The 15,289-nt window shown below is 35.3% G+C and overlaps 1 protein-coding gene across 1 annotated transcript in view; it reads right to left on the bottom strand.

Moving 5' to 3' along the window:
• Positions 1–15,289, bottom strand: part of LOC110023214 (E3 ubiquitin-protein ligase listerin) — a 92,520-nt gene that overhangs the window by 13,681 nt on the left and 63,550 nt on the right. Inside the window, exons 8-10 of the mRNA XM_020722520.1 lie at positions 14,043–14,695; positions 13,207–13,684; positions 7,334–7,866 (exon numbers count right to left, since the gene is read on the bottom strand). Of these exons, the coding sequence (XP_020578179.1) occupies positions 7,334–7,866; positions 13,207–13,684; positions 14,043–14,695 (1,664 nt within the window). The remainder of the gene's footprint in view (positions 1–7,333; positions 7,867–13,206; positions 13,685–14,042; positions 14,696–15,289) is intronic.

The raw sequence follows: 15,289 nt of genomic DNA, 5'->3' as shown, positions 1-15,289 counted from the left end.
ACCGCAGTCTTTCCTCATCTTCGCTGTTTGGAAGGTCCGCTGCTCTCCTCCTTCGTCGTCGTCGCCTCTCGTCTTCTTTCCTCGCCGCAGTTTTTCTTTCTTCGCCGCAATCCTCGGCTCGAGCAGAAAGTTCGCACTCTGCTCCACTTGGCAGGGGTTACAGTGCCCCTTTCGGATTTCACTCTTCCATCCACTACAAATTCGCTGCTCTTTCACCGCGCCTCCCTCTTCTGGCGATGGCTTCGGACATATCGTATACTATAACCATTGCGGGTGTCCACGCCCCAGGTACTCTTAAATCGTGCTATTTCCTCCGTTTGAGTAGGATGAGAACATTAAGAAACCTAGTACAAAGAATGAGAAGTTTGTCATTTTTTTTACAAAAGCTGAATGTATTCAACTTGCTTCCTCCTGTCATCTGAATTTGGTTGGGAAGTTTCTTTATGGTCATCCTACAATGAAACTTATTCGTAAAGAACTTGAGCTTATGCATCTTGTTGGGGAGTGGAAAATTGGTCTTTTAGATGGAAAACACATTCTTATTCAAAGAGGATTACACACGATTATTTGCTGGACAGTTGATCTGGATTGATAACTGAGCAATGAAGATTTTGAAATGGTCGGTGGATTTTGACCCACACCGCCTCTTATTCCGGTCCGCCAATTATTCCGGTTTGGATTCGCCTCCCTGGCCTGAAATTTCATTATTTTTCTCAAAAAGTATTGTACTAAATTTTACTAAAAAAATGTTGTATTCTATTGTCTCAACTTATGATAAACCACTCAAAATGGACATTCCTACTTTTAATCTTTCTCGTCCATCTGAAGACAAAGCACTTGTTGAAAGAGACATCACTTCAATTGCTTCTGAAAGGATTTAGTTAGACACACAATACCATTGATATTGACAAAATGTTGTGATTGAGGCATTCCCTTCGTATTGTTCGAAATGTCGTATGTTCCGTCACTCTAGTTCTTAATGTCACCATCTACACCCCTACCTCAAACCAAAGAAGCAAAGTGCTCTGCCAGAGGCAGGGATTCCCTCTCCTCCTGATATGCTCCAAGTTATTGACACTATTGATCATCAAAATGATACCCCTGAAGATGTCACTATCCTCGCAGACAATATTTCAATCATTCAGCCTCCACACAATGTTGTAGTTTCCCCGTCTTTGGAACCTCCTTTCGTGGGGGCGAGAGAGACATTTCAGACTTCACCTGCCCTAGAACCTATCACTAATGTTACAGGTGACAATATTTCTACTGCTTCTCTACCGCCTCATCAGGTCCAACAAGATGTTAATGTTACTCAGACACATGGAGTTCGTGATGTGCAACAACTTATACTTGTCCGACCACCTTTGAACCAATCCACTGATCAGATGAGTCAATCATCGGATGAGGAATGTCAAGTTTACACTCCAGAAGGAAGAAGAAAAATGAACACCTACTTGAGCTCAGGAATCTGATGGATGAAACATTAATTACTTTGGGTAATGGTACGCACCTCCCCAATTTGTTAGTCGGGCTCCCTTCCGAGAACTAAGGGCAGAGGCAGGACTAAATTGGGCGTCCCTTGTTTTTTGCGCGTATTGGTGGTTTTGGTTTTTTTATCTTATATGTGTCTTTTCTTTTTTTTTTAGGTTTTGTGTGTTGTATCGTGTGGGTTAGGCCTTCTCTTAAGCCTACTCAAACAACCTAACTGTATCTTTTCCTATTTAATAATATATATAATATATATATTAATCCTGTCTCTTCCTCTAGTTTTAAGAGCGGAGCCAGATAACAAATTTTGAAGTGTCGTACCATTGTCAGGAGTAACCAAAGTATCATCCATTAAGTTTCTAAGTTGGAGTGTGCCCTCAGCCTTCTTCTTCCGCCAAGAAGTGTAAACCTGTCATTCTTCACCTGAGGACTGGCTCATGTGATCCTCAGTCTGATTAGATATTAGAACCGCAGTAGAAGGAATGACTGTCATTTCCACAGCGATAGGTTTCAGTGTATGTGAAGTGTGAATTGTCACCTCTTCATTCGATGCTTTTTGAATATGAGCTGCGGGACTATCCTGACTTTCGGTCCGAACATTTGGTCAGGAGAAGAGTATATGGTTAGGAGAAGGGTTCTCAGGGGCAGACATCATTTTCTGTCTTGTGGTGATTCCCTCCTCAGGTTGGCTGTCATCAGGTTTGCTGAGGGCGCGTTCAGGCACGTGGGGTGTATTAACAACATGTTCCTACTTTTGACTATTAGTTTTCAACTGTGGGTGCAATCTGAAACATTTCTCTTGCGGATGTCTAAACATCTTGCAGTGCTTGCAGTGGTAAGGTTTTTGTTTCATAATTATTTTTTGCCAATAATCATTGTGCCCAGAGCCAAACCAGACTTCTTCTACATCTGGTAGTATAATGTCTCTTTCAATCAAAATCCTTGCAACAGAGGGCCTTGAGAAATGAACTGTAGGTGTGTGTACCTGCAAAAGTTTTCCAAGGATAGTCTCAATTACATATAAGGTAGGTAGATCAAAGAATTGAAGTTTGAGTTCAGGTAATGAGAACCAGATAGGCGCAATTGGGGGTTCTTGACTGTGATCAAAATCAGGGGTCCATTTGATGCCCTCGATTGTGATGAATTTCTTTGAGAAAATCTTTTTGTAATCTTCTTCTATGCTTAGCTGTATCATAATATATCTTCCGTCGAAAATAAATAAAAAATATAAAATTCAACATTCAATTAATACCACAAATGAAAACTATAGCCTTAGTATAAAGGTATAGTAGAAATGAAAAGTTACCATTAAAAAAGTTAAAATGGAGAAACTAGGAAATAGAAAGTATTAAGGCATTTAAAATCTCATCAACCACCATGAAAGATTCAAGTTGAGAATTATCAACATTAATTAATTCAGGGTATATAAACTATGTTATTAGCCCCATGAGCCCGTGATATGATGATGATCACAAATTACACTAAAGAACGATGGGTTGATGGTTTCTTAAGTTAGGTGATTGCAGGTAGCAAGTATATCATCAAGATAATTCACGTGAAAACTTATGGGATAGTTTAAGAAAACAATGTATGTCTTCCATATGTAAAGGACAAACTATACCATACAATATTAAAATATATTATGAAAAAGCACGCAATTGAGATCAAGTAATCCTTCAGAAAATGAAATTTAGGTACCTCCCAATTTAAGCATTGAAATATAGTTATGCGTCAATTTTTTTTTTTAAATATCATTCAAAACATAAAAAATAATGTACCAAAAATATAACACAATGAACATGTTTTTAAATTTGTTAGAAGTCGTATTAGAAAATAATTTATTCCTGTGAGAAGTTATGAGGAATAAATTATTTCCTGAGATTAGGAGTTATTTTCTTTCCTATTTTATATGTATTTCCTTGGATTAGGAGTTATTTCCTTTCCTATTTTAGTTTTCCTATTTTATATTATTTTCTTTATCTCCAAATAATTAATATGAATTGATTATTGGGGATATTAGATGAAAAATTATTTCCTTTTTATTATTTTTCCTATTTTAGGATTCATGTAACAAGTTATTAATATCCCACTTCATATTAATGAAACACTCTCCCTTGCTTAGTTCCTCATTATTCTGAATTTCAACATGATATCAGAGCCTTTTAAAAAACCCTATAGTCTTCTACCGCCGGAAAACTTCATATTCCCTGTAGCAGACAACCTCTGTCATGCTGCAGACCCTTCCACCACCTCTTTTATTTCAATTTTTTCTGCTGGAAACTTTCTCTCTCTACAGGCCCTTGTTGCTGGAACTCCTTCCTCAAGGAACTAGTCGTCGGAATTCTCTCCTTGCAGTCCTCTAGACGTCGGAGTTCTCACTGTTGCAATAATATATCAGTACGATTCCAAGTTTTGGATGGAAAAGAGCTCGGGAATCTAACGCATCTAAATCATTCCAATTCAGGATTCAAAGGGCAAGTCCCCATCAGCATCTCTCTCATCTCATTAATTTGGTTTCTTTGGATTTGTCTTTCTATGCTTATGTCAGTTTGTTTTTATTGTTGGAGCTCAAAAACCCAAATCTCGAAACTCTTCTCCAAGGGCTTGGGAGGCTTAGGGGGTTCTATCTCGGTGGAGTGAACATCTCTACGAAAGGGGAGGAAAGGTGTGGAGCTTTGGCTATATCAACTCCCAAACTTTAAGAGCTAAGCTTGGAGGAATGTTTGCTTACCGGTAGCATTGGATCTTCATTATCAAAGCTTCGATCTTTGAACATGCTTGATCTTGAAGGGAACAGTTTGATCTCCACTGTGCCAGATTTCTATGTCAATTTTACTTCTTTATCTGCTTTGCAATTAGGTTTCTAAGGGCTTGAAGATTTCATAGAGGACAGATGGACAAAGCTCTGGAAATTTTGGTGCATTCTTAATTAAATTTTTGGAAATCTCAATTCCTTGAAAATATTAGTTCTTTCAAACTGTCATTTTCTAGAAAAATACCATGTTCAATTTGGAACTGACTCAGGCTAATGAATTTGGACCTCTCCTCCAATAATCTCAATGGTCCCTTGCATTTCAGCCATCTTCATCCTTACTCGATATATTACTCCCACAAAATCAAATTTCAGGAAGGACCAATCCTGAAACTCTATTTAATCTGCCTCAGTTGCAGACATTGCTGCTTTGGCAGAACCAGCTCTCCGGCCAACTTCCTAGGTTTTCAGAAACTTCTTTATTGAATAATGTTAGTCTCAGTAATAATAACCTCCAAGGAAATATCCCAAGGTTACTTTTCCAGCTCTTTGGACTCAAAATTCTCTCCCTGCAGGGTGTAATTGTATGCTCGTCTGTAGTTACCAGAATTTCTGCAGTAAGGACAACAGTGGAGATGTATCTTTATGCTTGCAGTTACCTACCTGTTTCCGAACTTCAAAAGGATCGTAGCAAGAACATCTCTACAGTGCCGGAATCTTCCTGCATCATGCCCTCCTCTGGAACTTTTTACTACATCAGGCCTCCTCCAGAACTTTTTCCTGCAGCAGGCTTTCCTCCGGAACCTATAGCAGACTCTTCTCCGGAGCTTTTCCAGCAACAAGCTTTCCTCAAAGCATTTTCCCGTAAAAGGTCCTCCTCCTGAGTTTTTTCTGCAGCAGGTCCTCCTTCAGAGCTTTTCTTCTGTATCAGGCCATCATCTGAAATTTTTTCATGAAGCAAGCCTACCTTCAGAGCTTTTTCATTTTTTTGCAGGTCATATTCTGAAGCTTTTTCTACAGGTTGCTTACTTTCATGCAAACTCCCATGCAGCATTACCTGTACAAGTCATCGCCTATCTACAAACACTGCGGGAAATTCAATGAAAGACAATCGCAGTCAACAATAAGTCATTTTTTCCTACAGGTTGTCTATTTCCCTGCAAACTCCCCTGTCACATTACATGTATGCCTACCTACAGATTGCATACACTGTAAGAACTGCAGTCAAAGATAATCACAGTCAACTAGAAGTTAGTTTTTCTTGCAGGTTGTCTACTTTCCTGCAAACTACCCAACAACATCACCTATAGGAGCCTTCCACCTATCTACAGATACTGCAGAAACTGTAGTCAAAGACAACTATAGTTGTCTACTTCCCTGCAAACTCCCCTGTAACAATACAAGTAGAAGTCTTCCACTTACCAATAGACACTGCAGGAACTACAGTTAAAAACAACCGCAGTTGTCTACTTCTTTGCAAACTCCCATTCAGCATTACCTGTAGGAGTCTTTCGCTTACCTAGAGATATTGCAGAAACTGCAATCAAAGACAACCACAGTACGGGATGAAGACTTCAAGTTCTATTTCACGAGATCTCCCTTGTCATTGTTTGATGTTTTAAATCCAATTTGAACATGGTTTTCAACCATGTTTTAACTCGAGGGAGAGTGTTAGAATTATATTAGAAAATAATTTATTCCTCATAAGGAATATTCCTCATAAGGAATAAATTATTTCCTGAGATTATGAGTTATTTTTTTCATATTTTATATTTATTTTCATGGATTATGAGTTATTTCCTTTCCTATTTTAGGCTTTCCTATTTTATGTTATTTTCTTTATATTCAAATAATTAATATGAATTGATTATTGAAGATTTTAGGTGATATATCTTTCATTTCATATTATTTTATTTTTACTATCATTCTTATTGAGGATTCATGTAAAGGGTTATCATATCAATGAAAAAAATGTCCTGTTTAGTTCCGTTTTATTCCGCATTATTCTGAATTCCAACAAAATTCATAAAATAAATTGATAAAATAAAATGTGTAATCGGTCTTCACAAAAGTTTGCGGGCATCCGAAAGTCATTGCAGGTCAACGCAATTTTTTGAAACACTTCGGGATAATCTAGAGACTTGGGACATTTAAAATTAAGTAAAATGTGTCTCCGTAAAAAAAAAAACTGAATCTTCACAAAGTAATTTCAGGTTACATATATCATATATCCTACTTTACAATTAGAAATAGAGTATTCAATTGGTTCACTCATCGTAAATATAACTTCTTTTTATGTCCATTAGCTTGTTTGATATCTTAATTAATTGACTATGACATATATAGACTGCTATTCGCGTGCCTGAGTTGTTCTTCTATAGTTTTTGTATAAAATATATATTAGTGGTTAGATGCAAGATTTAGTGAAATGAAATGCATATTACTTTCCACTTCGTGATTAAAGGCAACCTTTTGATCTTCAATTATTACATTTATGATCAGTTTTACGGCTACTAATGCAAATAATATTAAGTTGTTATAGTCCATTGTGTCAGCTCTGAAAAGGAAGTCAACAAACTGAATAATTTTAAGAGAATCTACAATTTTCAACTACCAAAATAAATCTCACAAAACTAACCACAAAATGATGGACATTTACATACATGCCACCCAATTCATATGTATTTACATATCTAACATCTAAACTTTGCTTTTTAACATTCATACCATCAAAATAATTCATATCACACCAAAAATACCATTATTTTAACTTTTAAAGAGTGAAATACATGTTTTCATTCATAAGGTGGCGTATATATAAAAATTGATGTTTATGTGTCAGACATGTAAATACCACTATTATAACTTTAAAAGAGTGAAATATATTTTTTCATTCATAGGTAAGGTGGCATATACGTCAAAATCGATCTTTAGGTGTTAGATATGTACATACATAACAAATGAGTGGTATGCATGTAAATCTTCCAAAAAATTTTTATGCAGTGAAGAGAATCATAAAGCTTATTACTATGCTGTCATTACAAATAAAACTAGCCAAGAAAAAAAATCTATAAAAAGCAAACAATGTATTACCGTAAAAGTTGAGCGTGAGATGAAGAAAAGAGAGTTGCTTCATAAACAATAGAAATTGCAGATGAATCCAACAACTCGTGATGCCAATGCTCGGGTAAAACTCCAGCCGTTCGCACATTCTCAGTTATCATTAAACGGACTTTCGCCCTCAGTTTCTCGAAAAGCACTGAAAATGATTGAAGTTTATCATGGTGATGTAGAGTATCAGAATCGGATACACAGAGTTTGCAGAGTTTAGCAAAATGTTCAATGATTGCAGACCATTGATCGGATAGATATTCATCTAGAATTAAAGAAAGAAGAAGGTCGAGTTTTGCAGAACTAGAGCTAGTGTGATTCTGTAGACACCAAGGGACAAAATCATCCCTGAATGTTTGTAAGAATTTCTCTCCTCTGAAATCATTATCATCACCTTTAATGGTTGAGCTATGGTTGCAGCGCTCTGTGTTACATACATGAATATGTGATAACACTGTCACCGGCCCAAACGTTCTGATCAATACGGACAAAAGCTCAACAGCATCGATAGAATCCTGTGGCTCACACAAATAACATATAGTCACAGGAATGAATTCAAGTTTTAAAATAAAAAATAAAGTGCAAATAAAAAAAAAAATTATACAAAAACATAAAAGTAGTATGGGAAATTAAATCCAGGGCTACCATAACTTAAATAAATTGAATTTTTTCATCCAGTTCATCCAAGAGAAAAAGACTCAATTCACTACGAAAAAAATACAATTATTATTACTGAATTCAAAAGGGTACAAACGAGACTCTTGCGACGTGAAATCACAACAACAAAGAATAACACAAGCATAAAGACACAACACAGACTCCAATAAGAGTGACGGTAGCAGGTGGGTATGTTGGCGGCAGTAGGGAGAGGGAACTAGGGTCGGTGGTTGGGAAACAGGGGAAGGGACAACAGGTTTGATAGTAGGGAAGGGGGAACAACAAGTAGAAGACTGCTGGAAGGCATAGGGGTTGACTGGCGGGATGCTGGAGGTCAGCCAGAGAGGAACAAAAAGCTGGCAGTCTGTGGGAAGGTGTGGAGAAGGGTCGGCGACCTGCTGAAGGTGAGCCGGAAGAAGGGAAACGAGCTAACAATTGTTGGACTGCGTGGGAGAGGGGGTTGTAGAAAAATATATGTCTCATAGGATCGAGCTACAGCTGAAGCAACACCCGGACTCTTGGAGACGGTAACCACCTCAGACGAGTTACAGCTGAAGCACATTCTCACCATCGGATACAACCACCGGAGAGGAAGAACGCTTCAGAGGCAGGAGCTGAAATCAACTCAAATCTCAGAAAACAACACCTATATAAAGAGGGGATTAGTAGATAAAATAGGTAAATAGTAGGATAGGAAAGAGATATAATAGGCAAGGAGAGGAATATGAAGAAGAGGAGAAGGAAATGAATCATAATGGGAAAGCATCATAAAAGGAAATGAAAGAAATTAAATAGGAAAAGGGGACCGCTGTTACTATAGTAGCTAGAGTACCGCGTCTGCGGTCTACTATATTACAATGGGTGGTAAGCTCCAGCGTCACAAGTATGCTGCACATTTTGCAACAAAACTTTTATAGAGTGTAATTTTCAACTACAAATAAACAAAAACAAAAGAAAAAAAAAAGATATAATACATCTTAAATTAATTAAGCTCAGTACATGTGAGTGCAGAACATTGGCTCAAATTTGTTCTCAAATTAAGACAATCTGGAATTTTTTTCATTAAAAAATTTTGACTTTTCAAGAACTAGCTTCATGCAACAACACATGCAGTGGACAAAATCTCACTCAAATAAAAAATAATTACAATCTGCATTTTTTTTTAATAAATACAGTATATTTTTACAATTAAAGATAATGTTTTCCATAAATATTCATTACCTGAAACTCTTATTTATAAAAATAATTTAAAAAATTATGGATCAACTCTAATTCAATTCTTTTGTTTTCTATTGAACTAAGAATGAATTGTGAAGTCAGAATGACTTAAATAATCATTGGCTTGAATAAAAATTAAAATTATATATATATATATATATACACACGCGCGCGCACCATGTTATTAGGACCTTCAGTTAAGGTCATTTTCAACAGTTAAATTTAACAATGAAATTTCATGATTTAGATGAAAAGCGAATCATATATGGTTAATAAAGTCGCTTGGTAGACTTCCATGCAGTCATCTAATGGTGATATAGATACATCATTTTTAATAAGCCTTAGGCATGGGCTCGAAAAGAGACAAGACTAGTTTATAAATGTAGAGAAGTTCATGCATATTAAAGCATGCAACATGTCTGAAGATCATTTAGGCAACATAACAGATTTTAAGTAGGGAAATTTACATACATACCACATAAGTCTAATGAATTTACATATCAAATAAGGCCATTATCAAAGTAGGATGTTTGAGTTTAATTACTTTGAACTGCATCAACTCAGCCTATTTGCATGTAAAGGATTGAGTTCTTAGTTTGAAAATGATTTGAGTTCATTCAAAAATTTATAGTCTGACAAACCTTATCAACTCTACCCCCATTTGAGGATCAAGCCAATCTAAGAGTTGAACTTGTGAATGTGATTTATGAGCTTGTCGATATCTAGAGTTTCTTTCTCTGTCAAAAAAAAAAACACAACTTTTTCTTTTTGTTCGAGGCATTCCAAACCGTATGCAAACAAAAAATGAAATATCTTTTACAAGATTTACGACCAAATGTTAGTTGTCAACTTGCTTAATTTGGTAGAAGATAAATATTAAAAAAAAAATATTTTAATTGTTGTTGTGATAATCCATCAATGGACAAAAGCCTTATAAACTACATTTTTGGGGACATAGATGATCGGACTTCAAAAAAAGTGGGAATTACAACTGCATCATTAAGATAAGACTGCTGACTTGGAGCATGTGTCAAGGTCGATGAGTTTAAATTTTAAAAAAAACTGGTAAAATTCAAATTATTGCAAGCTTCTCAAGGCAGAACAAATTTGGATTCAACTTACATTTAATCAATATAACATTCTTTGACTTTGAATTTAATACATTTATCAAATCACATGCAGATACATTTGATTTTGAAGGATGCTGTACAAGTTATTTAAAATAATAGTGCATGTTTATCAAGATAGGATAAATCAAATGTAAATCATCTTAATGAGGTATAAGAACTCTTAGAACCATTTTCATTTTGTATCAAGAAGCCATAGCATCTATCAAAATATACCAGAATACTTTTAGTAGTTGATGTGCTCTTAGGGAATTCAACATGTTCATCTAGGCAATTGCAAGTTTCTCAAGATAAAAGCTTAAAATTATGAGTTTCTTGAAAGACACATGTGAATTTGTTAGATTTTAAATTTTTGAAGTTTAGCTGAGAATATCAGAAAGCTTGCTTTCTGGAGTTAATGCACTTTCAAAATGCATTTATCAATATATTTGAAAGAACATGTATTGGATGGTTGATATGTTTCTCAAGGGCAGGTGCGCTACCCAAAACACTGGTAGGATTATCCGTGGAGTATTTTTGAGTTGAAGTTTTACTGATGATGTACATAGAAGAATTAACATTATCAAAACTCTATAATTTACACCAAAAAATTTTGTCGTTAAAATATATAGTGTCTCATTTTGAGCTTTTAATATTTGGCATTCTGCACACTTGCATGTTTTTGGTTGTGAATATGATTGCAAATGTTGTGAATTATCATCTTCATTACATCCTTTACAAATAAGTGTGTTTTGCTCTCACATATGTATATTACTTGAATGAACTTCATAGAATGTTTGTTTTTGGCTATAAAAAAGAAAGCCCCTCTAGTTTGTTTCCACACCTATTTGAGTTCCATTTTGATTGGGAATGCATAGGAGGATTTTGGAGGTGTGGTGGGGAGGTTCTATCCATGCTAGCAAGCAAGCAAGCTGCCAAATTCCATGTAAGTTTTGTTCATGTTCAAATCTTGTTCCATTTAATTCTTTTAATGCAACATGCACGAAATTGGAAGTGTTATTTTGGTCTCCATTTTGTGATTTTGCAATTTTAGTGAGCTTTTCACTCTCACTTTTGTTTCATTTCATTTTAGTCGCATTATGCCACTTTTTAGTTTGTTCAATATTCATTTCAGCAGCATTCTACCGTCTTTGCCACATAGCAGACTTTTGGGGAGAACATTAGACCCATCCACCACATTTAAAAAGGGTGCACAGTTGATATCGTGCAACAGCGTGGCTGGGTATATTTAAACTTATCACGCTTAAATAAATGTGTATAAACAATTGGGTGCTTACACAAAGATCATGACCTTATACCCTCACATGAGACTGTTGACTATCGTTGCAGTCGATGTCGAAATGCTGTAGCAGATGAGGCTGTTGTAGTTAATGTTGTTACAGACAATGCTGAGGCGAGACCATATTGACAGCAAGGGGACAAACTTTGACGTGGGACAACAATCAAATATACACACAACCTTTTTAAAATTTTCTTTTTTGAAGTTCCACGATTATATATATATATATATATATATATATATATATATATATATATTATATATATATAAATATAAGCTTAATATAGGTAAAAAAGTGAAAACTCGAAAGTTGGCAAAGTCACAATTCAATGGGAACATTTTTGTTGGAGTTTAGCAAGATTGGTTGAGCTTGACAGCTTTTATAGGAGACAACAATGTGGATTAAAAGTGGCGATAAGATTACATAGTTCTCCAGGCTGAAGGCAAAGCTTGGTTAGACATCGAAGGTTTTGCATGGGATAGTTGGTAGCTACAAAGAATACTGGAGCTGTATAGAGAAGAGAGACAGCAAGCTTTGGTGAGGAGACGAGTCTTGTTGAGGGAAGGAAAAACATGAATGAGATTGCTCAGAAACTAGGGTTAATAATGCAGGACGTGTGTAAGTCAAGTTGGCAGGAGGGAAAATAGAAAATGACAATTGTTGATTGGTGCCAGGGTGAGTCCACGACGCTTGCTATTACAACTGCAAATTTTTTGTTTATTCCTAGTGGCATAATTTTAATGATTTGAGTCTTTTCCAGATAACTTTGATGCCTCCAATGCATTGGTGCTCCCTAATTTTGTTTACTAGTCGGAGGGTGTCAAACTACTTTTACATAATGTCACATTTGTCATTCATCGTCAATGTTGTCTTTAATTGAATCAACTTGTGGAGCATGCTCGAAGGTCAACATAACTAAGTTGATAGCATAGGAAATGAGAAAGTGAATATGACCAGGTCAAAGAAATAAGGAAAGTTAAATTAAAGTATAATATATTAGAAGTAAAATTTGACTGACATAATGAATACAAGAAAATTGAAAATAGATTTGGACGGTTTAGACATGTAAAAAAACAATACAAAATACACCAATTAGAAAGATACAAGTTAGTTCAAAATCATTAGAATAATGAGTTTAACACCTTAGCTACGCCCAACATCAACAAAAAGAAAATTCATAAAGTCAACCCAATGACGAATGACGATGACGAAAGCATATTAGTTAGCATTTCAACAGCCATAATCACCAGAAATTCGAAGAAAAATAGTTTAATTTTCATGTAGATAGGTAACAAGGAAACAATAAAACTTTCTCGAGAAAATTGTCAAAATGGTCCTCTGACTATTTATAGCTAGCAAATTTAGCTCAGAGTTTATTAAAATATCAATGTAATCTCTAGACTCTTTCAATATGGGTTTAAATAGTACCCGGTGATAACTATTTTAGGCCTCATTAAAGGAATTTGTTGACTAATATAACAATTTGATAAACTCTGAGATTAAAATGGCCCATTTAAAAGTCAAGGGATAATTTTGATACTTTGCTCAAGCTTTGTCAATGGGCAAAACTTACAAGAGTTTTAATTGTTGTGAAAGAGCTTGCGATCAGCGGTCCGATCAGAAATTCCCAGGGCCACGTTTGACCCTTCTGCAATGGGAGTTGTCCAAGAAGAAAAATGAAGTCAATAATCCTTTCCATATATTCCTGAATTATTTTGGAAAAGATTCTTTGTTGTAAAACAGCCAAACAATCCTTAAAAAATGTTGCATAAAAATCATGGAGCAAACTTGGTTCTTTGAACGAAATATGTGTCAATATATTGATAATACATCTGCCTAATTCTTGAATATAACTCGAAGAATAGTTTTGCGCTTCAGCTAACTTTTCATTTGATAATGGATCATCTTCAACCCCAGTAGTCATTTTCAGGGAACTTTCCCCATCAATTTTTGAATTGACTGGAAGATAATCATACCATAAACGCATTACAAGAATAGTATTGACAAGTTTTATGGAGAGAGGACTTCTGTCAGCTTCACTTTTGGAAAACCTGCATAAAGCCATGGATATCAACAGAGCAAAAATAAAAAATATCTGTCGGCGGAGCAGATAGTTGACTTTTCTTAGAAGTCAACTTTTCATGCGTGGGGCATCTACATATATAGCGTAGAATTCCATATCTCAAAGCTAAACATTTATTTACATACATGGCACTCAAATCTTCAATTTCACATAAAAAATAGCACTATTATCACTTTTTAAAAGTCAAAGACACATTTTCAAGCATAGTATTTAAGCACCAATGTGCTATGTATGTAAATATGAAAGTTGAGGTGTGAGATAAGTAAATACATAAGAACTGTGTCTTAAATATGTAAATTTCCCTTCATGTTTTCACAAATTCACACCTTGAGACATTATCTAAGACCCATAAAAAGCATTCTTGAAATGCCTTGAAGAAAGAAGAATTATCAGCAGCCGAGTGTGATGGATTTCTTCCAGCCCAGAAGCTTTGGAAAAATAGGAGAAGAAATTGCTCGCCGTTAACAGCCTTAGGAGGGACGGATTCTAATAAAATCACCAAAGCTGGGTACGAAACTTTTTTTGATCCGTAACATCCATTCCTTAGAAACTTCCAAAGTTCATTTAAGGCGGTGTTACGTGTACTTTTGGAAAGCCAAACATCTGGAAATCTTCTGGAGAAAAGCAAAATCATATCCCACATGGAAGAATGACATGAAATATCTTTCTCTTGGAAAGCGCCCAGTATAGCAGCTGATAAAGATTTCATGTTTACTTCATTATAAGCATGAGGAATTTTTTTAATATAGATTGTTAGAACGGAATATGTTGCTGAACGAACAGCAGGGTTTTTATGCTTGAAAAAATCTAGAAAAAAATTATGCACGGAGAATAACTTTTCCGCGGCAGATGTAACGGTTATCCGAGCTCTGGAAGCAAGCTTCTGTTCAGTGGTAATATTTTCAGAGCTGGTTTCTATTTCTTTTTTCAGTAGTACATCAATCAGAGTTGCTATGGCTGTCAGTGAACACGATATCACCTGAACACAAAATAATGAAATTTAAAAATTTGCTGGTAAATAAAGAGATGGATCATAGATAAACAACAGTACATACAAAAAATAACAATGGACAATTACATACATAGCACCCAAAACATTGATATTTAAAAATAAAGCACCCTCTCTGATCAATTTTTCAAATTCTCACTCAAATATCAAAATTCATGATAAAATCCCAACCAAAATATTTTTCATTTTTATCAAATTATCAAATTCTCAATGATATAATCATTTGGATGCAAATTTTGTAAATAACAATGTTTCGAGGGCTTTGTATGCAATTATCCCAAAAAACAATCATGCTAACAATATATATACGCTGCATGTTTTACAACCACTTCTTTATTTTAATATCTCCTTCTAACACTTTTCAATTTAGAAGTTGCTCCTAAATGTAGAATACATAATCATATCATAAATATATGAATGCATAGAAGCAAACTCACAATGTTTGAAGTGTCGGCAGCTAAAAATTTGTTTTGTGGAGATCGCCCGTAAGAAGTTGTCGGTCGCCGGAATCGAAATCCCGTCGCCCGCTTCGGAAGGACGTTTTAATTTACATATATATATATA

This window comes from Phalaenopsis equestris, unplaced genomic scaffold, assembly GCF_001263595.1.
Source record: "Phalaenopsis equestris unplaced genomic scaffold, ASM126359v1 Scaffold000223, whole genome shotgun sequence".
NCBI lineage: Eukaryota > Viridiplantae > Streptophyta > Magnoliopsida > Asparagales > Orchidaceae > Phalaenopsis > Phalaenopsis equestris.
This window is presented reverse-complemented; position numbering and strand designations above follow the sequence as displayed.